Source organism: Ovis aries, chromosome 7 (assembly GCF_016772045.2).
Source record: "Ovis aries strain OAR_USU_Benz2616 breed Rambouillet chromosome 7, ARS-UI_Ramb_v3.0, whole genome shotgun sequence".
In the NCBI taxonomy this organism is placed as follows: Eukaryota; Metazoa; Chordata; class Mammalia; order Artiodactyla; family Bovidae; genus Ovis; species Ovis aries.
The window spans coordinates 35,997,552-36,023,491 of NC_056060.1; the positions used below are offsets into that span (position 1 = coordinate 35,997,552).

The 25,940-nt window shown below is 36.9% G+C and overlaps 1 protein-coding gene across 4 annotated transcripts in view; it reads right to left on the reverse strand.

Moving 5' to 3' along the window:
• Nucleotides 1-25,940, reverse strand: part of ZNF106 (zinc finger protein 106) — a 56,241-nt gene that overhangs the window by 3,888 nt on the left and 26,413 nt on the right. For 2 of the 4 annotated variants that reach the window (XM_012181288.4, XM_060419120.1), the window contains exons 5-21: nt 21,259-23,439; nt 19,579-20,209; nt 18,332-18,401; nt 16,802-16,956; nt 16,658-16,718; nt 15,839-16,177; nt 13,699-14,479; nt 13,299-13,354; nt 12,047-12,192; nt 9,876-10,010; nt 7,557-7,673; nt 5,132-5,323; nt 4,622-4,684; nt 3,820-3,939; nt 3,225-3,296; nt 2,353-2,424; nt 434-580 (exon numbers count right to left, since the gene is read on the reverse strand). In XM_012181288.4, coding sequence (XP_012036678.2) covers nt 434-580; nt 2,353-2,424; nt 3,225-3,296; nt 3,820-3,939; nt 4,622-4,684; nt 5,132-5,323; nt 7,557-7,673; nt 9,876-10,010; nt 12,047-12,192; nt 13,299-13,354; nt 13,699-14,479; nt 15,839-16,177; nt 16,658-16,718; nt 16,802-16,956; nt 18,332-18,401; nt 19,579-20,209; nt 21,259-23,439 — 5,338 coding nt within the window. The remainder of the gene's footprint in view (nt 1-433; nt 581-2,352; nt 2,425-3,224; nt 3,297-3,819; nt 3,940-4,621; nt 4,685-5,131; nt 5,324-7,556; nt 7,674-9,875; nt 10,011-12,046; nt 12,193-13,298; nt 13,355-13,698; nt 14,480-15,838; nt 16,178-16,657; nt 16,719-16,801; nt 16,957-18,331; nt 18,402-19,578; nt 20,210-21,258; nt 23,440-25,940) is intronic. The other 2 variants (XM_027971709.2, XM_060419121.1) reach the window with 1 other exon arrangement.

Below are 25,940 nucleotides of genomic sequence, written 5' to 3' on the forward strand. Positions count from 1 at the left end.
ATAAAGGGAAAAGGACCCATGAGAAATAGGTTGGTAGTAGGTCAAAAGAAAGTCAAAGCCACGGAGAGCTTCCCAGGTCTAATCTGTGATCCATGAAAGGCAGTTAAGACCCATCACTCTTAATTCACATGGAACTGTGCACTTGAGTTCTTAACACAAGAATGCTATAATAAACCTCTAGGTTCAGTTACTGGATTGGAACAAGTGAAAACATTCTCTTAAGGCTCTTTCTCAAAAACTACCTAATTCTTCACTTGAAACCTCATTAAGCTATCTCTCAAATCTGTGAATAATATTAATAATAAAAAGAAAAATCCTAACACTCTCCCTGTTTACTGCAAGTCTGAACATTCTAATAAGGCAAAAAAGGTTTCCTGAACCCTGCTCTGAGCAGTCAATGACCCCGGGTTGACCTCAAATCCCACTGATATACCTGTTTGGATCCTTTCTTAGCAGTAAAAAAAGCATCACAGTTCTTCCAGCGACATTTCAGAGTTTGAAAGTTTGGATTTGTATGGTCAGTCAGCAAATGTTGTTTTAAATGATCTACAACACCAAATATCAGAGAGCAGCCATGCCACTGGAGAGAGAATTGAAAGAGTTAAGTTATAAAGAATACGGGAAACATGCAATGAGAACATTCTTCATTGTAGCCTATGAGTAAGCCCCTATTCTTTAATTTATCCTTGGCTGGCAAATTCAGCAAAGCCAGAGGCAACCAAATTAATCATGAATTTATTCAGAAACTTTGAAAAGCCTGGGAAGTCTTTTGACAGTTCAGTATTCTGAAAAGGCAAAGCACTAATGTAGCCATTACGTCTTTAAATAATGAAGCTGTTAGCAAATACAGGCAAATTAAATAAAATTCAATTCAAACTATACTTATTCTTTTTTAAAAAATTTATTTTTAATGGAAGGATAGTTGCTTTACAATATTATGTTGGTTTCTGCCATACATCGATATCAATCAGCCATAGGTATACTCCTCCTGAACCTCCCTCCCACCTCCCACTCCATCCCACCCGTCTAGGTTGTTATAGAGCGTGGTAAACCATAATAATTCTTTATCTTGCCATCATAAAAAGAGTTTCTCAGTCCATTTATTTAAAAAGACAAAGAGCTTTCCTGTAATACTTGAGTAATTTTTAACAATTCTAAGAATTGTTGGCTTATAAACTTGAAAACACAAATGTATGATAAAGAAAACTACATTTGTGGAAATACTGGCAGAAAACTGCCAAGGAAGTCTGTCTTTACTTACAATTTTTATCACTTGAATCACAGTCTTGTGATCTTTCTGTTTTTTTTACTGTATTATAAATGTGGCTGTATTTCAATTGTTAGTCAGAAAGCATAAAGACTCTTTCGTTTTGGCTTTCTTTCCTTATAGGCTTTTAAGAAATGATTCTAACATGTTCATTTCTAAAAAGTAATGAAATCTTGAATTTTCCCTCTGTAAACACTATTTCATACCCCCAGCTTTAATACCAGAAGGTATTTTCCTCATTTCTCTAGATAAGTCTATTTTGGATACTGCTTTGGATTAAGTATGTTTTGGATTAAAACATTAAGTATGTTTTGGATACGTTATACTAGATTTTGCCTGTCTTCACTGAGAACACTAAAAATCAAAGATAGTGATGTATAAAAAGCTGAAAAGAATTAGGCCAGAGACAAATCTAAACTCAAATTTTAAAATGTGAGCATCCAGTTCATCAATGCTGAAAAGGGGATTAGGGTTTAGGGGAAAAAAATTCAGTGCCAGCTACTTTTCTCTGGTCAGTACTATTAGAACTGATGAATTAAATTAAGGTTTATAAGAAACAGTGAGAAAGTTTTGAGGTTTAATCACCATCCTCCACTCTAAAATAAAAACCATGAAATTTAGACTAGTGAACTGAGGTTTAGAACTTCAAGAGGGCAAATTTTTATTTGTCTATTTCTCAAAAACCAATGAACAAACCAAACTACTAATACATGTAAATGCCTGAGGAATGGGTAAAATGTTGTAGGCAGGTTATGAAAATAAGCACTTCCACTTTTCTTTCACACACTTCTGTACTATTGATGTTTTTATAGGCATGTATTAATATAGTAATAAAGCAAAATAATAAACACAAAGGAAATAACCTCTGAATGGACACTTAAACATAGTTCGTATCTAACCTTAAGATTGAACTTTCACTATAGAATTATAGAAGCATTTTATGTACTTAAAAAAAAATAAGCTTATTTGTCCTATGGTGGAAGACTCAATGTGAAAATGTTAAACCAATGATAATGAAGATCTATAAATTGGCCTGGGGTTGGGCAACATCTAAGTCTGGTGACAAGAACAGTTTCAGTCCTTACCCAGCAGCGGTAATTCTGCATCAGATTTAGCCTCACGGCCTGAATACTACCATCATAACAGCCAGTATAAATCTAGAGAAAAATGTTCATCATTATCAGACTAAAACAACACACAATAAAACTACTATGAACATCCTCAAAATAAGAGTCAAAAGCTGGTAGCACTACAACAGGAAACTATAAACCTAAACCCAAACCAGCCCCAGAGTACCATAATAGGAAAGTATCTTATACATCTTCCAGTCTGGATACTTGGAAGCTATGCTCCTTAGAAAGCCATTCTTGGGACTGTCATTGAGAGCAGAAGTGGTAGGGCTCAGAGGCACTGCTTATACTTTAACTGGTGTAGCCCTGGCTTCTGCTGGGCATTACATATCAGGCTTCTGAATTTCACTGGGACAAAGGCTCTACAGCTTAAAGTTAGAAAAATATCCATTCTGGTTCAACTCAAAATTTAAAAATAAAATCAAAGATGAGTAGGGTTACATGAGTTAGCTTCTACTTTTAGGTCTGCTATGCCACAATGACCAAATCTCCTGACTCTATTCCAATGTATTGTCCAGATCATAATGTCTCTGAAAAAAACACCACTCACCTGTTTTTTTGGCAACATCTTAAATTTACCTTCTATTTAATGGTGGTATTGTATTTTTTTATTGTAACTATTTTAGTTCTTAATAAAAATGGAATATTCAAGAGCACTACTGGGTTACTTCTCAATATTATAATACCAAGAAATAGAAAACATTCAATAATGAGGCATATCAAAACAGATGTCATTTTTGGAAGTGACAGTAACATTACTAAGAGTCTGTAGAATTTTTAGTAAACACATTCAAAAGCGAACATGTGACATGGCAAATTAAACTCACCATACTTTTATGGATGGTCATACACATAATCATGTCTTTGTGTCCTCCATAAACCTGCAATCGATCATGCGACTTAAGTGGAGGCAGGGAGGAGGGGAAAAAAAGAAAGAGAATCAAGGTTATTTATACCTTGTGTTTAATAAGCATAGTCCCTGAAGGCTTTTGCAAGTTTAAAACTGTACCTCAGGTATCAAGCTGAAGCACCAGTCACTTGTTAACAGAAGCATAATAGAATAGCAATCTTTTTAATAAGTCCTCCTCCTCAAGGGAAGAGCTGGTAATTGCGGGGAAAAACTCCCCACCAATTTCTGTGTAGTGTCAAAGTCTCAAACCTGAAATTGTACACAGAGAACCACACAGATTTGACAGGCTACAGCTGCCCTCCAGAAACTATAAATTTTGACACCTGTGAACCTGACCAGGTATCTCAGGGCAGTATTTCTGAAAGTGCTGTCCAAGGACCAAACTACTTCATAACTCTGAGTTCCACCCCAGCCTTTCCATATTTAAAAAAACAAAACAAAAAAACCCACACCAAATCCAAACAGACCATCTCTCCAAATCATTCAAACTAAATAGTGAATCTAAATTCTACCTGTAACTCATAGACACGAACAAATTTATCCAAGCAAGCAGTCACCATCACTTTCCCTAGGATATTCACCACAGTCACGGCATGATTGTGACCTTTATAGATCCGGACAAGCTCACCAGTCTGCACCAGAAGAGAGACAAGAGTCACTAGACTGATTTCTAAGAGTCTTGACTTTTGAGATTTATAACTCTGTAATTCTAAAAGAGGTAATGATGAGACTACTTGTACACACATGTAGCTGTACTAATTTTAGACAGGTGAAGTATTCTCACAAGCATTTGTTACTTATATAAAATATATGCACTGTATCCTGATGGAGAGAACCCAGTGTTACAGAGAGATAAGGGTCACAGCTCTGTGAGTATGTATTTTATAGTGTTTGAAGTATATTCACTTTTATCATTCCATTGGATCTGGACAAAAAGTTCCTGAGGCTGAATAACCTCAGAAGTTCAGACTAGGAACTAAACTTCAAAAGTAGCCTCTATGACCCAAGCAGAGTCTCACGGCTGTTTCTATTTGTGCTATTTTAAACAATATATCATATCTACTTTCTTAGAGCCTCAGATGCTCAATATGTCTCACATTTAAATGAGACATTCAAACTAAACCTGATGTAAACTTATGAGTCTGTCCCCCACGAAGAATTTTGATTTCTACAGTGCTTAACAGTATCCAGGAGCTTATGGACAAGGATTATTATTAAGTCTTTCCACTAGAAAGGAGGCTTAATTTAAATTGCAAGAGGAATCCCTTCAAGCTTTATCCACCATTTTATTAAAGATATACCAACAAGGCTTACATGAATGTTGTGAGCGTGGACTGACTGATCACTGGAGCCACTGAATACAAGGTCATTCACCACCTTAAAGAAAAAAAATTCAGTGAGTGAGATTCAGTATAAAGTTCTGAGGTTTCCTTTAACTTGTAATACACATTGGCAAACTCTACTTTCTACCCTGTTTTGAGATGAGCATGAATGAGGTATAAAATAAGCTTCTCAGACAAATTTTTTGAACTGAAATTTATGTGCTGCCACTAAGTACTCTGATAAACTGACAACATATTATTGGTTTTGTTGCTTCTTTGGAATGATTACAAAGTAGAACAGCATTTGAGTATATCTACATTCTATAATTAGATATTTGTCTCTCAATTAATATGCTAAAAATCAGTACATCCTGTGGTGATTGCAGGCCTAAGGAAAAGGACTGTAACCTCCTGTATTCTAAATAAGGCGTCAGAAAACATGGGAAATTTCATTTGAACTCTTCTGTTTGCACCAGACAATGAACTCCTGTTTCATACTTGCCTTCATGCAGAGGATGGTTTTGCTGTGGCCCTCCAGAGTTCTAAGGAGCAATCCATTCCGTGCATCGCGTACGCTAATGGTACAGTCGTAAGAACCCACAACCAGCAACTTTCGGGCACCTTCCTGAGCTGTGGCAAGACAGCTGACAGCCCGAGGGCCATGGCATTCAAAGATTTCAAGTCGTTTGTTGTTCTGAAAAATAAGCCACCATTATATGAAGTAAAAACCACTTAGTTGGAAAAACTCAGCATCAACTAATCCAAATCACTACCCTGATATAAACTCTAAATTCTAACACCTATCTGTAAGTTTTTATATCCACTGTGTATCCCTAACTCCCCAACCTCTGCCATTCCCATTCCAACACTCTCTTGTATTCATGACACCTTCTTCCTCCATTCTAGTGGGGACAGTCTTACGTTATAAACTCATTTCTATCTTTGACCCATGCTATCCTGATCACAATTAGAATCTGGTTCTCTTTATGTCCTCTCTCACTTCCCTTAAGTCAGTGACATGAAAGAGAAACCTTTTTTCCATATTTGAATACATTTTCCATGCCAAAGACCCAATAAGTCTGATTTTTGTCATCCAAAATGTATGTACTCTGTTTGTCATGGTTGCTTCCAAAATTCTCTTTGAGAACTACTTTCTTAGACAACCAGTTTCTCATTCATCAACTTTTATGTTATTCTGACCTTTTTCTGACCTCTGGTTCTGTTTTTCTCTCATAACATTAAGTTAAACTATAGGAGCCTTTATGTCAGGCAGCACGGCATGGTCACATCCTGAATGTGGATGTGGATAAACATTCCTTTACTTCAGATTTTAGACTTGCTTTCCTTACTCCCAAACCAATCTTGTTCATAGTTTCCTACTTTCCCCAAACTCTAAAAAGGTATTTTAGGTGCAAGTATAAGACAAAACTCCCCGAGACTAGGCAAGAGCAGCAGCTGGAAACCTCTATCTCAGCCATCTTAAAATGCTGGGGAGATAGATGAAAGGCATTCAGGGCCCAAAGGTAGACAGGCCAAGGTCAACAGCCCTGGCTTTTTGATGAGCCCCATCATCAAAGCACTGCATTCCATGAGTGTGGGCAAAACAGAATAAAGGCCCAGCCCTAACAAGGATTCAAAATTCACACCTCTGTAAAAACTCTCAAATCTCTGTCTCAAAGTCCACTTTGCTGGGGCTTTTCAACGATTTAAAGACCGTTTCAAAAAAACAAAAATAAAGATCATTCCCGTTTGAATTTGTCATCATTTTGCCCCAAAAGTCTGGCTCCTAACGTCATTTACCTTTGATTACATTAATCTCGCAAAATAGAACTGGGTAATTATCACGTTTTAGCCTTTAAAACATTTAAAATCTATCTTGTCTTCTGCGACCTATTCATATCAAGTGAACCAAATAATGTGATATTTGATTATATATGGGCTAGTTTCTTCTAACTTGATTCTAAGCTTTTTAAAGGCAGAAACCATAGCATATTTTATTGCATTTCTTGTACGTAGTTCCAGATAGCTGGTAGGAGAGACAGTAAGTACTAATTAAACATATGATATTCTAATTAGGTACAATACAGCAAACTTCTAATACACTGTTAAAAGATGACCAGATGGCCTTGGGATAGAATGCCACAACTAATTAGTAACCAAACCTATAACTTCTACCTCTGATTACATTTTTTATGCATTCTCTTCACTTTAGTCTACATGTCAGCTGCTGTAACAAAGCCTCCTAAATGGTCTCCAAGCTTCAACTACTATCAGTATTTTCCAATCTGTTCAACACCAAAGTGACTTTTTCTAAAATACCAACTGGATCATGTCTCTCATGCTTTAAAGCTTACAAGTTCAACTACATTAACAAAGCACACAGAGCCATCAAGAATTGGCCTGTGTTCGTTTCCTAAGCCTTATCCTGAGACCTACCACATAACAGTACTCAATAAAGGCTTGCTCAACAAATAGATTCATATTTGGGTCAGGAAAGAATGAGGCCCAAGGGCATGAAGGCAAACCTTGACTTAGTTCAGCTTACAGAACAGGCTACTTTCATGTTACCCTAAATCAGTTCTAAACAACATCACTGTCATACTCAAAGGAATTTAAGCTCACTTTTCATGGTGTCATTCTTAAAATGAGACAAACTAGTTTAACCCATGACTCATTATTTGGCCCCAAATCATTAGGCTTGATTTAATTTAGTAGAGTTACACTTTGGACCTGGCACACTTGGGCCTGAGCAGACAGAATGCATCTTGTTTCACTTACAACAGAAGGTACGTTTTTGAGCAGTAATTTTGCTGCTTTCTCTTACACACACAAAAACAGGAAAATGGCCTTGTCTTCGTATTTTCTTCCCTCACACACACCACTTCTAAGTGGCATGGGAGTTCAGCCTTCTCTCCCCTACCACTAACCTTTATGTTGAAGGTGACCACAGTGCCATTAGCCAGTCCTGCATAGAGAATTCGCCACCTACTGTGGAGGCAGAGAACCCGGTCTTCCAGCTGTAATTGCTCCACACACTCTCGAGTCTGATAAAAACACACAACACCTGATCAGTAGAGGTTAAAAGCAAATAAGGTATGAAAACAATCCTCTGTGAAACAAGAGTGTGAAATTATTTCTTATGAGGAAGAAAATGTTGCCTCCTCCATTTTGTAGAAAAGTATCTTAGACTGTTTTCTGCTTTGAAATTTGTGGCCAAAGAACCTCAAGCTGTAGGTAACATAGTAAACAAATATAACTTCTAATAATGTTACCTATGTTTCTAACTTGGAATGTAGAAATTCTTCAAAAGGCACTATGAACTGGGTTTTAGCCTCTTAAATGAAGTAGCCAAAAAGCTGCACTTGTCTAAAAAGGAAAATAAAGATTATAGTTGTATTATCTGATAATTGCATTAATCAAGCACTATGTGCTTTCCTGCTACTGATTCTCTATTTCAACAGCTCCCAAATGCCTCCTATAAACCAGTATCAGGTTAGCTGGTTTATAATTACCCAAAAAGTTTTCAAAATATATAGAACACCAAGCTTCATCCCTAAACCCTGAGATTCTAACTCAGTAGGCCCTGGAATATGTTTTTTAAAAATTTTCCTTCATAATTCTGATGCATATACAGGTTATACAAACACAGTTTGCGCTGATGTTCATAAAATGATTTCCATGAATTCCTAGAACTGTGTTTTATCAATAAAATCTAATTACCTAGAATAGGGCCAATTACATAGTAAGTACTCAAGATTGAATGCTGTTGAATGATACTAAGTGACTAAAATAATAAAAAAAGAACTGTTAATGTGGATTTGTCTATTTCTCCCTGTAATCCCATCAATATTTTCTTTACATATTTTGATGCTCTGTTATTCTCTGATAAGATAGATCACTATTCTATCTTGAATGTCTTCTATATTGACCCTTTTATCATTAATAAAAAGCTACCCTTGTTTCAGTAGTATTCTGTCTTAAAGTCTATTTGCCTGATAGTAATATAACTACTCTAGCTCTTTTTGTTGCTATTTGCAAAAAAAGGTACATTTCCCCCCCCAATCTTTTATTTCAGCCTACCTGTGTCTTTGAATTTAAAAGTGTCTTGTAGACAGCATAGATTTTGATGTTTGTTCTTTATCTAGTCAATCTCCTTTTCAATTTGAGTGTTAATTCACATTTAATATGATTATTAAATATGTTTAGATTCAGACTCCAATTTGCTTTCTATTTGTCTCATTTTTATTTGTTTCCCCATTTCTGCCTTGTTTTGTATTAAACAGTTTTTTTAGTATGCCATTTTAATTCTCCTCTATTAAATTTTTAAGCTATCTTTCTTTGCATTATTCTTTTAGTGACTGCTTTAGGGCAGCCGTTCTCAGAGTGTGACCCCTAGACCAGGAGCATCAGTATCACATGTTTGAAAAATAAATTCTTGGGCTCTATCCCAACCCTACTGAATCAGAAACTCTGGGAAAGGGATCTAGTAACATGTGTTTTAACAAGCTCTCTAGGTCCATCTGATGCACACTGAAGTTTTGAATCAGCCTTCTAGAGATTACTTCTTTAAACTGTAACAATCTAGTTCAAGTTAATATTGACTTATCCTCAATAAAATATAGGAACCTTGTACCAGCATAGTTCTAGCCTCTCCCTTTCTTGTGTTCGTTATCTCACATATACCATCTATATACATTAAAAACCTAATTATGTGGTATTATAAATTTTGTCTTAAATAATTAAGTCCTTTAAAGTAAAGAATTATGTATTTTTTTCCTGCTCACTTATTTTTATATTTTAAATATTATGCAACTGTGTATATATATGTATATTTTAATGCAAACAATTTTCTGTCATTTCTTATAATTCATTTAGAAAATTCTTTCTCAGAGGAGAGATCTATTTCTAAGTCTTTAAGTTTAAAAACTTCTTTTAACATTTCTTTTTCTACCTAGTATTAATTTTGGCATATGACATGAAAATAAAAATCAAGAGCAATATTTGTTGGAAAGATCAAAAGAGGTATATTATTAACAGTAGCAAGTGAAAAGATATGCAGAGAGAGACAGAAAACATGGTTTAGACCTAAGCCTCATTTCTACCAAAGGTTATAAGTGTACTGAAACAGATTTAAAACCAAGAAGATGAACAGAATGAAGCATCTGTCTCAGTGTCTCCACTCTACACAGTAAATATAGTCAAAGTGCTTCAGTATCATCACTTTTGATTTCTCTGGACCCACTTACCTTAACATTATAGCAGCGAATGGTATGATCACTGGAACCAGTGTAAAGGGCAGCATTCTTCCCAGAGGTCTGAGTAACCAGGAGGCAGTTCACTTTGGAGGTATGGCCCTCAAAGACACCAATGCACTTTCGACTCTGAAGTCAAGCACAGTTTAGATAATTACTTGTGGATATAGATGGATAAGATAATGTATTTCCTTAAAAAAAAAAAAAAGCTAAAACATACAGTTCATGTTTGTGTCCCCAGAGTCTAGAATAGTACCTAGTATATGGTATCAAAAGGTGTTCAGTAAGTACCTGTTCACTGAATGCCCAGTGAACAGAGGTACCCGCAACTTATATGTTAACTGAGCCATACCAAAAATTGCTTAGGGCAATTTGCTATAAGATAGATCAGAATTTTAATTAATGTTAGGCCAAGTCACTCTAGCATATGGACTAAAGTGCAAGCAAATTCAAACTATAGCTAATTACCCAGATAAGTTGCTGCATTTGATTAGTACGTAGAGAAAGCTTCACAATATTCAAAGACATGCCATCACAGGTCCTAGTGTCCCAGGGGCGGTTTCATAATGGAACACCCTGTTATCTCTGTGCACATACTGTTATATATATTTGCAATGCACATACATACCTATACCAGTCTTACAATTTAGAGTTAGAGCCAATTGCCCAAATCTTACATTCATACCTCCTGGTACCATTGCTTTCTTCCTTCAGTCATCTCTGTTGCCCTTCATACATTATTAGGCTAAAGGACCCTATATACCTATTGCCTACAGTAAACACATTTTCTCAGTCCATCGTCTAATCTTTTGACTTTCAAAGAGTTCATCAATTTCATATACTTTCACTGTATTTGTTCAGACAACGTAGTGTTCCTAAAGTTTCTTGGCTATCATTATTGATAAACAGAATTAGTTTGACATATGTTTTCCTAGTACTCAAGTATGGACATGAGAGGTAGACCATAAAGAAAGATGAGTACTGAAGAACTGATGCTTTTGAACTGTGGTTTTGGAGAACTCTTGAGAGTCCCTTGGACAGCAAGGAGATCCAATCAATCCATCCTAAAGGAAATCAGTCCTGAATATTCATTAGAAGGACTGATGCTGAAGCTGAAACTCCAATCCTTTGGCTGCCTGAAGCAAAGAACTGACTCATTTGAAAAGCCACTGATGCGGGGAAAGATTGAAGGCAGGAGGAGAAGGGGACAACAGAGGATGAGATGGTTGGATGGCCATCACCAACTCGATGGACATGAGTTTGAGCAAGCTCCAGGAGTTGGTGACGGACAGGGAAGCCTGGCGTGCTGCAGTCCATGGGGTCGCAAAGAACTGGACACAACTGAGTGACTGAACTGAACTGATACCCTGTGTGTGCTCAGTTGTGCCCAGCTCTTTTGCAACCCCATGGACGGTAGCCCACCAGGCTCCTCTGTCCAAAGAATTTTCCAGGCAAGAATATTGGAGTGGGTTGTCATTTCCTACTCCAGGAGATCTTCCCGACCCAGGGATCAAATCTATGTCTCTTGTATCTCTTGCATTGGTAGGCGAATTCTTTACCACATGCCACCAGGGAAGCACAAACGACTTAAAACTCAAAAGTCCACTATAAGAAAATTAAGAGTTATGAGCATAAGATTAAGTGTGGGGTAATGAAAGACTGCTGCTCTTATTAATAACTTGCACAATTCATCAACTCTCAGGGAAAATACCTCCTCTGACACTTTCCCAATGTTCATTCTATCCCTTCTCTATTATGTAGCAACTAGGTGACAGATCTCAGCATCCACTCCAGGGCTGGGACCTGACTGTCTCTAGCCTATTGTTATAATTTCATCTCCTTTTGCCAAGTGACTATTTAGGGAGGAAAGCACAGGACCCTTTTTTGGCGGTGGGGGGGAAAAGAAACTCTTGTGCCTATTGACATCTGTGAGCAGGAGGACCTGCTTTAGGAAGAGCTGATACCAGAGAAAATAGAAAGGAGAGAAAGAAAGAATTTAAGTCTTTGGTGACCCCACTGACTCACTAGATCAACTGTATCTAAAGTTAGTCTAAAGCCTACTCCATCTCTGGAAAGCAAACAGACGTGTGTTTAAAAGAGAGCAAGTTGGGAGTTTCTAAAACCTGTAAAGAAGCAAAAACATTCAAACTGATGTATCAACTTACCACTAGATTATAAGCTCGGACAGTTTTATCTGCTGAACAGGTATACAGTAAATTCCCAAATATCTGAATTGCATTCACTGCAGCTTGGTGCCCCTCAAAGCTCCCTTCTGTGGGCTCATCGTCATCTCCTGGCTCTGAAGATATTTCTAGAAAACAATGTTTCAGAAATGTGTCGGCTTGTATCTCAAAAAATACTAAGAAATTTAAAACATTATGAAAAAGTGGTCCCTGGATTCTCCTAAAAACCTGGTTTGCCTAGCAAAACACCACATTCTCATTACTGACCTTCATTATGAAGATTTCATATTAAGAAAAGGTAGGGAAGGCCTTTCTCTTAGGGAAAAAATACTTACATAGTGAGTCTTTGAATGATACCCTTTAAAGCACTAAATATCTTTCCACATCCAGTCTCCTCTGCTGCCAGTTATTTTATTAAGGCATTATTTTTAAAGTAATTCCTTCTCAAAACAAAGTCCCCCACCCCTCACGCCAACAAAACCTTAATACAGTTGTCCCCTGGTAACCAAGGGGGATTGGTTTCAGGATTCCTCCACCCAACATGTACCAAAATCCACAGATGCTCAAGTCGCTTATATAAAATGGCACAGTATTTACATATAGCCTATACACATCCTCCTGTTTACAGCAGACTCTTGAACAACATGCTTTGAGCTGTGCAGGTCCACTTACACACAATTTTTTTTTTTTTCAATAAATGCCCATTACACGATCTGTGATTAGTTGAATCCATAGATGCAGAACTGAAGACACAGAGGCCAACTATTCTAATTAGCTGAACACACGAGAGATCCAGATTAGAGATGTGAGTAAGAAACTGAAATACCAGGATTTGAGGATTCAGGGATACCAGTAACTGCTGGTCAAAGCATTCCATCCTCTTGGTAATAAGCCCAGTCCCCATTCCCTATTCTATAAGCATATTTAAGTAGATTTAAAGCCTGGCTTTAATACTTACAAAGCTTTTTTCCTGTGATCAATTTATCAATTCACTCATTTTTTAAAAAAATATGTAAGATTTATTTATTTACTTATGTATTCCAGAGTGTATGGACTCTATAGTGATTAATAGCTGTGGCTCATGGGCTTAGTTGCTCCAAGATGTGTGGGATCCAAGTCCCCAGACCAGAGATCCAACCCGTATCCCCTGTATTGGAAGGCCGACTCTCAACCACTGGCCCACCAGGGAAGTCCCTCCTGTAATTCATTTAATTAAAACTGAACAACCAAATACCTGAAGAGTTCTTTGATCCTTTTATGGAGGAGATCACAGTCTGAGTTTCTGCCACACTACAAAATAATAGCAAAAGTCTTCTTAGCATCTGTGTGAACAGGACAGGTAGGAAAACTTGTATTTTCCTGACTCAAAAAATTATTCTAAACAATGGAAAAAATAGCAATGATACAAGATCAGTTTCTTCATGTGAAATTTTTATATGAAAGGAAAAAACAATAAATATTTACAACACAAGTGAGAAAGCAGAAACTCTCCATTGCTAAGGAGATATCCATATCATCCCTACTGATTTTCTATAAATGTGACTCTAAAAAATTCTGATTTGGAACAAAAAGTTCCGTTTTCTAACGAAAGAATAGTGAAAGCTGCTCTGATAGGACCAACACAGTATCCTTACCTTACAGGGATGCCATCTTTATTGCGAGTGCCAATCTCACTGGTAGAGCTAACTTCATCACAACCAGAGCGAGAAGTTTCTAATGAATTTTGCTCTGTGGAGTTCCAAATATCCTTTTTAGATGGGCTATCTGGTTTCTCTTCTCCAGATTCAGAAGAATCAATGGCTACCACTTCTAACTGAGGATTAGGAAGTTCTAGGACTTCAATAGACGAGTCACTATCTGGTTCATCTCTGACACTTTCTTGTTCTGGGCCAGTTCTGCTATCTTCCCAGGTGGAGGTTGTCACTTTCCCCCCTTTAGCAGACTTTCCAGTTTTTACTTTCCTTACAGGTTTAGAAGTAAATACATCCTGTTCAGTGTCACTGTTCTCAGGAACATGAGCAGCCCGCAGAGTTTTCTTCTTCCTAAGTTTCTTCTTTTTCTTGTTCCCCCTAGCTTCAGCTGATGTCAGAGTGGACTCTGCCTGTTGTTCTGGCTGGTCAGCTGGAGAGTGGGGCTCTTTTTCTAAAGGGGTTTCTGAAGCAAAGGATAATCTTGGAAAAGAACTGGTACAGGCTTCAGACCCACTGTTGCCTTTGTTTGGCTCTTCACTTTCTTTATCTATGCTAGGAAGACCAGCTGATTGGGAAGAGGGACTGTTCCCTCTGTTTCTGGTAATTCCTTGCTCCACAGAAAACTTCAGTTCTTGGCTAGGCTCATGGAATCTCTCTGTTAGCTCTGATAAGGACAATGCTGCAGTGGTAACTGGATAAACTGGACAATTGTCACTGATCTCTCCTGAATTGAGAAGGAAAAAAAAAGTTATTCCATTGTCTTTGTGCCTGCTATGTGTAGTCATAAACTACAATTATCACTGACTGAATTTCTATCAAATATGACACTTTGATGATATGTTAACAACTTTAACAGTCATGGTTTAGTTATCTCACTCCTCAGCTTCCCATAACCTACATGTATTTCTAGCACAGTATGTATACATTTTGCCTTGCATTAATCTCAAATAATGTACACGTCTTATATCCTAGAAAAGCTCCTTTTATGGGCAGAGATTGTTTCTACTGATCTTTTCTTTCTTGTTTGAAACAATGAATGTGAATTACTTTTGCAGTCAGAAAAGGAAATCTAATAAAAGCTATTTTTGAAAAAAGTGTCACCACATTAAAAAACATACTAAATATTATCCATATAAAAGAAACAAAATTCAATATGAAAGATAACATATATTTGATGTACATATCAATGGTTAGTGATGCAACAGACAGCAAAATTTAGAATGATTCTTCAGACTTTTTGTTCAAAAAAAAACCCAAGAATACCACACAATATCAATTTGTTTCTTAATTTTCAATATAGCACCATTGTAGTTATACAAACTTCAGATAAGATTTTAAGCAACTTAGAAGTTATTCTCAAACGGTGACCAGATAAGCATTATTTTATAAAGACAGTAAAATCCCTGGCTATTTGTCAAAACCCCCAAGTTCCTGTTAGATGATCCCAACCCCAGAGCCCCCTGCCTTTCATCATGGCCGCCAGCTCTTTTCAGGTCTGTATTAACCTTAGTGTTTACTTGAAATGATAAAAACAGTTAAGTAGTGAGAAATCCAGAAGAGGAATATTATCTAGAAAACTGACTGAACAACTTCAATGCCATTTATCTCATGAAAAATAGACAATTCTGCGCCAGTCCTAATAAATGGAACCTGTTACATGCTAATCCAAAGTCAATTTAGCAATCCTGTATTAGAGAAAGTTAGGAAGAGTTACCAATATTTAAATAATCCTCCTAAATAAGAAGACTTAAAGAAAAACTATAGTAACTTTAAAAAGATATATTTATTTATTTATTCATTTATTCGGCTGTGTGGGGTCTTAGTTGCGGCACACAGGATCTTCTATCTTCATTGCGGCATGCAAGATTCTTTTAGTTGCGGATGCAGAATCTTTACTTGTAGCATGTGAGATCTAGTTCCTGAGGCCCCCTGTATGGGAGTGTGAAGTCTTAGCCACTGGATCACCAGGGAAGTCCTGTGATAACTTTAGATTTAATGGACAAGAATGACGTCACATCACTAATATAAAATTGCCCTAGACCCACTACAGGGTTGCCCTTAACACAGAGAAAAGTTTACATACTATTAGCTTGCAGTAATTCCTTGGACACACTGCAAGCAGAGCCTTGTGATATGGCATTCACAGTCTCTTCTTGTTCAGGAGACATGGGTTCTTGTTTAATATGAACTGATGAGTCGGGAGCAGGAACACTGCCATGAGCTTGGAAAGAAGATGTGATTGCTTGGAGAGGGGTTCCAGTGGATGATGGAGACACGTGGGAAGATAGAGGTTCCAGGAAATTCGGGAAAAAAGCACTAGGCAGAAGTGTGCCATCAGTAGATGTTTGAGATCTAACATTCTTCTGTTCTTGTGTAAGGCTAGAGGGAACCTGGTCTGGATGTTCAGAAGGTTCATATGTTTCTAGAACGGGAAACGTACACACATACAAATGCAAAAATGTTATCTGAAAAGCCACTCATTACTGAGCCAACTTGTATTTTTAAACATTACAAGAGAATTTTTAAAGATGCTCATAATTCTTTAAAATAGATTATTATGTAAGCTATATGTACAACCAATGAGGATACAGACAAGCAGGCATTAATATTCTAATTTTTCAGATTTTAACTGACTTCTCCAAAGTAATATTGATACTAATAGAAGAGCCAAATTGGTACCCCAGTCTTGGGATGCCTAACCCAAGACTCTTTCTATAACATTATTTCTATTGCTAAGCATTTTGGGGACATACAATCTTACAGGCCTTTCTACAGAAGCATGAAATCAAGGAGACATGAGAATAATCATATTAACTTTTTCATAACTACTTTAATTCCCCTCTAGAGAAAATAAAAAAGTAACAAGTTACAGACAGTCTAGTCCATCAAATTCTCTGAATACCTTGTAATCCCTGTAGAATCTGTATTCTATGGGTCCTCAGGGCACTCATTTCCATAGTTATCTAAAAATAAAGTATTTTGTTAAGCATTTTAAAATTCAACTTTAAGACGATCCTTTTTCATTAACCATTCCATCTGCTGTTACCTGCTGCTTCAGCATAAGTAGCCTTTGAACTTCAACATAAGCTGTCTGAAGTGCTGCCCGAGCTTGCAGAAGATTGTTATCCATGCACTGCAACGATTTGCTTAGTTCTTCTTCTCGTAAAGAAATACTCAGCAGCTGGTCAACCTGAGAACGTTCTGTCAAAAGAAACCATAAGGCTTAGTTTAATATTGGAGACTCCTCTTTAATAATCCAGGGAACTGCATCAATTATCTAGGATAGGCCTTTATTTTCTCCCCACTAGGTCACTGGAAGGAGACTCATCAAATTTTTTACAAATCACATAGTCAAGTCATGCTATCAGAGCTAGAGACCAAGCATCATGGTTTCAAGTGTACCACCACATGGTACCATCTTACCAAATCACCATCTTCCACAGTGATGCTTCCAAGCAAAACCTCTGGGGAAATGAACTCCTGTAGGTTTCACTTTCCATCTTCCTTTATCTACTACCCTCTTCAATCAAGGCTTTGGCTTAGATTGGGCCCCAAACCTAAACTGTTTGCACTCTCTTCTGGATTCCTATTTTTCTAGTCTGTTAGTTAATTTAAAATAGTTCTCTTTAATATAAAATTAAAACCTTGATATATTAAGGTTCTTTAATATAAAATAACTTTAATATAAAATTTTAAAATACAAATATTTATATTTAATATAAAATAATATATATTTTCCTGAAGAAAATATAGCGTTGAAATAAAATGTCCTACTACATGTATTTGTTTGTCATCTTTGTATCTGTCTCTTTCCCATGCAATATGCCAAGACCGCTCCCCTAAATTCCAGACCCACATATCTAACTACCAACCGGATACTTCTACTAAGGTGTCTCTAAAGTCCTTTAACTCAAGGGATCCAAAAGGGAACTCCTATCTTCTTCTACCCTCAACCTGTAACTCTCATAAAGTTTTCTATCTCTATAAATAAAGCCATCAACTGCTCCAGCTAGAAACTGGTATCATCTTTGACTCCTACCTTATCACATCCAGCCACCCAAAGTTCATCCAGCCACTTCCTGCACTAGATCTTATACTGAAATGGTCTGAGAATCAGTGAAAGGCAAGAGTCGTAGAAGCCTATCAGTCAGGGAGCCCCACAAATAACTTCTTGCCTTAATTCACATGAGAAAAGCAACCACGATTCCTCAGAAAGTGAGTGAAATGGCTATAAATGACCAAGAGGGATTAAAAACTTCTACTAAATGTCTTGTTTCTCTTCACTCCACTGAAAAGGCCCAGTGAGACTTTCTGGTTTTATACTGAACTCAATTTGTCCATGATATATATTAATTTCAGCTTTCTGGTTTAGGTGGTATCACATATTTCTTCTATAGCTCCAATTGGATATAGTACAAAATCGAACTTTTTCTATGCCCTTAAGCAAGGCAACAAAAATATCATAAATTAATAAATGGGTGTTCTCTGTTTGATAAGCTATACTTGTATATCAAGTTGTAAAAGGCTGAAGTGATACAAGAACAGTTTCTTTTTGCCAGAATATTCTATACTATACCTTTCTTTCCTTTAATTTTCCTTCTTTTATTTTTTCTCTCAAGACTTGGCAGTTCAGGAGAAGATCCATCCTAAGGAGATTAAAAAAAAAAAAAAAGAAGAATATTAAATATGCAATGGCCATTATCCAGCAGGGGGAAAAAGAATCAATTCTAAGTCAGTCATACATTATTATTCATGATTGCTACCATCAGGATAGTTAGGAGTTTCATATATATAATATGAGCTCAAATATTAGTTGACTGAATGTATCTGACCAAAAAAAAAAAGAAATACAACCAAGGTTAAGTACCTACCTAGCATCCTAAAGGTAGTAAAGCCTAAGGGCTTGGGCAAAGCACTTCACCCTGGTAAAAGCTAGTAAAATATCTGATTTCATAGTTTCTACTTTAGAATTCAGCAAGAAAATCTTTACAACAAAAAGTTTAACAGTCTGTGAGATAAGACCCAAGACATCAGCTATGCCATAAGACAATCTCTCATCCAATACTATCTGCTACAACATCTAGTTCAACAGGGCAAAGATGGAATTTAAACCCAGGTCTACAACCCGAGCCTTTAACTAGTTTGTTATATTCTCTCAATATTAAAGGAAACAGTCCATTTTCTGAGTGTCAGATTCTAGTCTATACTACTATCAGCAACTCTTTCTTTTCAGAAAGGGTTCCTGAAAGGGTTAAGCAATATTAGCCATCAGAGGTGCCAAAAGAGAAGTGTCAGTGAAGTAATGGATTCTAAAAAGACCAGGCTAGGCAACTTAAGTATAAAAGACAAAGTAAGAGAGACTAAGACTATGCTCATATAGATACACTCTCATAGTATTAAAACTACCCTATTAAGCCTAATAGTTCTGGGTCCAACAAACATATATGCCCTACAAATACAACACTAGAGTACCTTTCTTCAATAGCAGTACAGAATGCATCATGAAAACAGATAAAGTTACAGCTGAAGATGTGGCTCATTCCTTGGTCAGGTGATTCAAAGAATCATTGGCTTAGAGACTAGTTTTAGAGATGACTTCATATTTTCCCAGTACTGTACATTCATATTCAATTACAGCTAACTTAGTAGAGCTACTCAGTGAGAGAAGCCAGTAGGACAAAAATACAAAGAGCCTCAGAAATCTTCTATTCCAGAGTAGGGCAAAACACACGCCCAAGTACCCAAGAAAAACATTACGTTTTTCTTATCATAGCCAAGTCACTACATGAAATGTTCTACAAAACATACAGGAGTCATACTCACTCCAGTGGCTCTTCGTTTCTTTCTAACATTCTGGCCATCATTCTGTTCAGCACCAGAGGTACAGCTGCTGTCTGTGGCTGCATCTGCCAAACTGGAGTTTGCAAGGGCTGAGGATGCATTTGATGATAAAGAGTTTCCTTCTCCATTACTTTCCTGGGCATTATGATTCTCTGATAGTGTAGAACTCTCCTGGCTGTGCAGCTCTTTTGTCAAATCCATCAAAGGTATTGTAAGGTCAGGAGATAATTGCGTGCTATGTCGCCTTCGAGTAGCAACATTTTCAGTTCTTTCATCTGTTCTTAGGGAGGCAGCCAGAGGTGTCACTTCCTGCTTAAGGCTCATGGTTGGTTTTTGACTCTGTGAAGATCTGAATGAATTACTAGGTGAAAAAATCTGCTGGGGCTCATTTTCTTTGCCTGTGCCTTCCTCACTGAAGAAGCTATACACAGACGGAGCCCTGTCTATGATCACACTGCTCTCTGAAAGGCTTCGCTTCCTTGCCAACCCAGGGGATGAAGAAATGGAAACACCTTCCCACTGGAATCCTTCTAGATCAGACAGATCAGGCTCACCATCCAGATCCAAGACCTCTTGCTCATTTTGAACCAGAGGCACCATTTCTATGCCAAACCTCAAGAAAGAAAGGAAAAGAAAAAAAAAATTCATAAATCAGACACAGCTGGGAGAGCGGGCACCACTTAATGTGCCAAACTCTACTAGGCACAGAGATTGCAAATGTAAATGGACAGCTTCTGCCCTCAAGGAGCTTATAGTCTAGTAATTCTAAACATAAAGTAAGTTAACTCTATTATAAGTATTGTAATGTAACAAGTAGTAAATTAGATATTTGTATATAGCTATATACAAAGGGAAGGAATAAAAACTGAAGGTTTTATTTAATATGGAGCTCTAAGTCAACAGTAAGTATGTAATTTTTAATAGCAAACAAACAAAAAAAGTGTTCATCAAGCATTTACAAGCAACAGACACCATGCTAAGAACTTCATAATTTCAATGATACTCACAAGTTATGGGAAAAGAAGGGACAATAAATATGTTATTTCAGCAAGGATGGAAATTTAAGCCTGGAGGGCTATATAATTAAAACACAGCAGGATGATTTGCAAGTAGCAAACCTATGTTGAACACTGCTTTCCCATTCAGAAAAGTTTAGTGCCTTAACGTAAGGTGAACAGCCAAACTATTATTACACAAGTACTCAGGAGAATGTATTTTGTGATCACAAATACAATGTCCACAGCAGATACAGAAAGATAACCATCTATACGTTCTAAGGAAAAGGTAATGAGAAGTTATATCTAAAAGTTGCATCACTCATTGAGATCTACAGTTAAATACAGGGCTACAGATAGACATCTTTGTAATGCTGTCACTTTATGGCTTCTATCACCAAAGTGATGGATTTCTAATGGTATTTTCCCCACTTCATTTCTCAGAAGTAGGTGTGTTTCTTTGTAACCTGAATTCCCTGCTAGGAAACACTTTATTCCACTTGTTATAGAGTAGCAGTCACTCTTGGATATTTAAACCAGACATCTACAACAGATATTTTTTTTGCAAACATTTAATTAAACTCAACAAGTAGAATTTGACTACAGCCAAAGGGTAAGTTTAAAAGAAAAAAAAAAAAAGAAATGGATACTGAAAAGAGGCACACACCTGGGTAAGCCTTTGCCTAGCTCTTGCTTTTTCTTGGTTACTTGCTGAATGACCTGTTCCCAGTTGACATTTCTTCGAGATGCATTTAGAATCTGTCGAAGGGTTGGCTTGAGTCCAGATTCCTTCTCTGTCTCACTCTTTCGATGACCACTGATATTGCGGATGCGGCGAGCACTATTGAGGTTTGGCTCAGGAAGGTGTGCTCCAGTTTTGCTCTTCAAGCTAATGTGCCGGGTTAGATCTCTCTGGAGTGAGGCAGGAAAGCCAAGCTTGCTTAGTTCAGGCAGGAGGGGGCCTGAGGGTTGACCTATATCACTTTTTTGAAGCTCGGCATCCAAGCTAGTACTCTCAAAGCCTTCAGTTTCATAAGATTCATGAGATTTAACAGGGTCATCAACCTGTGCATCTTCTAGAGAGGTTTTCAAACCTAGCAGTAAACCAGACTGTGGGCTGGCTACAGATGTCATTTGTAACTCAGTTTCTTTTTGGTGAACTGCTGAGTTACACGGGGAAGTGGATGGTTTTCTAGATGTTTCCAGGTTTTGGTCATCCCCCCTTTTCTCATCAGCAGCAGGAGTACTGCAGGATAAAACTTCTGTAGTTGTAGAACCCAGGGTTTCAATTTTTGTCCCATGCTTTTCTGTGTCATATATCTCTCCATCACTTTCATCTTCTAATGCCTGTACTTGAAATTCAATCTTCAAAGATCCTTTTTCAGACTCTTCTACATTTCTACTTGCTTTTGCATAATTCCTGGTCCTTTTAGAAGCGCTAAGTGGATTTTGCAATGTCTCATGACACTGCAGCACATCTTTGGCTTTCTGTAATGTATCACTTAAATTTTCATCAGAATCCCTTTGAGTTCTAAGTGAACTTTTATTATTTCCTTTTAAAACATGAGGACCTGAACTTCGCATTCTGGATATGCAAGAACTCTGATTATCTTCCACAGTGTGTTTAGCCAAAGGATTTGAGTGTTCCCCAGAGAAAAAAGAATTAATTTTGGTGTTTTTTGAGGGATTCTTTGAATCTTGCTTTTGAGGAACTGATTTACTGTCTGGAGTTGGAAGGAGTGGGGATTTTAATGATGCCCTCTTATTTAAATTAGGCTCTTGTTCAGGTTTTTCCGTAATGGGGCATTCTCTCACCACCTCATAGGAAGCAGTGCAGTCAGATGAGGTTTTGTGTTTAAGAGAGCCAATATGTTTTTCTTTTCCTGTTTTCGGTTTTTGAGAATTATTTGTTTTATCATTTGGGGGCTCTTTTATTCCCATGGTTATCAAGCTATAATCAAAGAGAGGCTTATCTACCATTTCTGACTTGTTACCAGTGACTTCTTTCATTCCTGATTGTAAATCCAGAGTCTTCTGTGAAGGGTAAGGAGTCCAGCGACGGAGCTTTTCCCTTGCTACACTGCCACTCTTCCCACCAATTTTGGAAGTGAAGGTGTCTGTTTGTTTAGTGGTTTGGCTTTCTAGCTGCTCAAAATTGAAGTCAAGCAAGCCTTCTGAATGAAACTTACCACTTGCAAATCCTTCAGAAGGACTTCTGTATGTGGCAACTGCACCAACTTTGTCATTCTCTTGCCACTGCCACTTATACCTGTCTTGATTGTATTTGTTTGAGTTAGATTTCGTATTCCATAGCATATTCATGTCTTCCATTTGACAGTTAGAATTTCTGTTTCTGCCCGGTTGAAATTTGTCTCCGGGGCCACTGTAATTCCAACTGTTGGTACCACATGCACTGGATTTCCAATTTCCGTTACTGCTGTTCGTATGCCAACTGGAAAAGCCACCTGTTCCTTCAGAATGCCAACTGGAATTCCTTCCTGTACCATTATGATTCCAATCTACTGTCCCACTATTTGAATGCCAACCACCTCCAGAATTACTATGGTTGTGAAACCAAGGTGAGGAACCTCCTGCACCACCCTTATGCCACCCAGAACATCCTCTTGATCCACCATTATTTCTTGAAGAATGTGTGAAGCTGTTTTTCCTACTGTTACTATAGCCATCTTTCTCCCACTTCCTGTCCCACTGAGGAGGTCCACGATGATGCCATGCTGGCTGGCTGTAGCTCTCTCTGTCTTGGTAAGGGATTCGGTCTTCTCGTCTCCATTGGGGTCGCCTGTCATCAGAGTTTATTTCTTGGCTGCTATTGGAAGGTTTATCTTGTCTAGAAGAAAAACAGTCTTTTATTAGTGATTTAAAGGAGTTCTCAGAATTCCTTTAAAGGCATAACCCACCAAACATGCCCTCTGCCTTCTTCCTCTGTCACTTAGAATATGTAACTTAAGAGTATGTAATAGTCTTATTTTTATTTCAAATAGTGATTGTTTTCATATCTTTACATGATATAAACATATTTCACAATTTATTGATTTAAAATTAATATATTTATCAACCCCAAAATATTAAAAACTTGACACATTTATACTATCTTTCCTCTCCTGCTCTTTTTCTTAGCATATTTGAGGATTGTGTTCCTATCACCCAATTATTTTTATATTACACAACTTTTAGAAAAGAGGAGCAAGTACACTTTGTAGCTATGGTTAATTATCATAGTTAACACAATTTAAATCCAGCTGATCTTAATACCATGATTTCTTCAATAGTTGGTTCTTTCTGAAAACCCAGTTTCTTAACCTATTTTAAATGGTAAGATTTTACTCTGCATAATAGCTTTCATTAATAAACACTTTATCAAGTACACATTCAATGACTATTAGTAGTGAAAGAACACTTTTATGCATAGTTCCTGTTTCTGAAGGGCTTATAACCTAGCTAAGGAAATAAGTAAGGTCACAAACAGGAATAAAATAGTACATAACAAGCAAGTAGCATCCACGATAAATGCCATTAGGAGTTTCATGAGCCAGAGGTTTTTAAAAGAAGCTACAGCTGTTTCAACTATTCATGCTAGACAAGAAGCCCACAGAAATGTGAATAAATTTAAGCAAACATAATGGGAATCTGCATAAAACCATTTTCCTTCAAAAAGTACCTATGTTTTCCCTAACTCACATGTGCTTCACATGTGGTAAGGTGCTCAAAAAACTGAATAATATTAACTAAAACTACTGAATAACTACTAATCATAAGGCATTTATTGCTAAACACTACAAAGATTACCTCATTTAATTTTCACAACTCTGCAGCAAGCATTATTATTTCTACTTTTTAGATATGGAAACTGAGGATTGAGAGGTTAAATAACTTGCCTAGAGTAAGATACCTAGTTAGTGTTATGGCAGAAATTTGAACTTTGGCAGTCTAACTCTAGAGCCCATGTTCAAACTGAAGTATAGTTGATTTATAATGTTATTTTCTACTATAAAGCAAAATGACTCAGTTATATATGTATACATACATATATATATTCTTTTTCATATTTTTTTCCATTATGGTTTAACACAGGAGACTGCATAGTTTCCTATGCTTTAGAGTAGGACCTTGTTTTTTATCTGTTCTATATGTAATAGTTTGTATCTGCTAATCCCAAACTCCCAATCCATCTCTCCCTATCCCCCTCCCCACTGGCAACCACAAGTCTATTTTGAGCCTATACTCTTGACCACTAGACCTTGATAGAATGAGAATCTCAAAAACTGAAGTTTGATAGAATGAAAATCTCCAAGTTTCTGCAAGTGGGTTCCAACCTCTGAATCTGAACCTGACATAAATTTTAAACTCAGTACTGACTTTAATAGCTTTTAATGTCTCTAAGATTTTGGATACAAATTGGAATTTTTCTGTTTTTCACCTTTAGGATAAAAGCTAATTCACCTTAAAGTTCAAACATCCACTTACATTATGGATTACAACTACTGCTAAACAGGAGATCCTAAGTCCCCAAGTGTTCCTATAGACACTTGGAAGATTTTTATACCACCATTAACCAATTTGCTTTTTTACTTTCTAAGCTGAATGCAACTTCTGACATTCAAGGAGATCACTGCCTAGTTCTACTAATATCATCCAGAAATGAGAATTTGGCAATAAGTCAGTCACAAAGTAAAATTCCTAGATTATCATGAATTGGCTAGGTCAGGGGGACAATAGCATGTAGCTAAACCCACAGCTCAAAAAGAATAATCTAAATTAAAAACCTCATGAAGGAAAAAAGAAAAAACCTCATGAAGACGTAAGTAGATGACTTTATAAATATGTCACCAAAGAGGCTTATTAAAATAATCAAAGACTAGTAACTGCAATATGAATGTCTAATTTACTGAGAAGCTTTTACTCTCTGACTTAATGTTAAATCATTTACACAGATAAGCTAATAATGGCACAAGAATGTTAGAACAAAAATAGAAGTTAGTCTTCTAGAGGCTCCAACATCCTAAAACAAGAGTAAACTGCAGCTATATAAAAGTAGTGAGAATGTCATTTGAAGGATAACAACTAAACAATTTAAGAATCATGCTGCTATGGACATTTTAAAACTAAGAAAGTCCCTTTCAAAGACCTGTTCAAAAAGGTTTTAGCATAGAGAATAGCAACTACTACTTTTTAATATTCAAACTGCATTCTAACTGAAAATGAAATACAGATCAGGTATAACTAGTATTCAAAAAGGATCTTTAAAATTTTTAGAATCTGAAATGCTTTTTATCATGTTCTAGAACTTAAATCACCTCACTTCATAACTGGTTCTATATCTTTTACTCA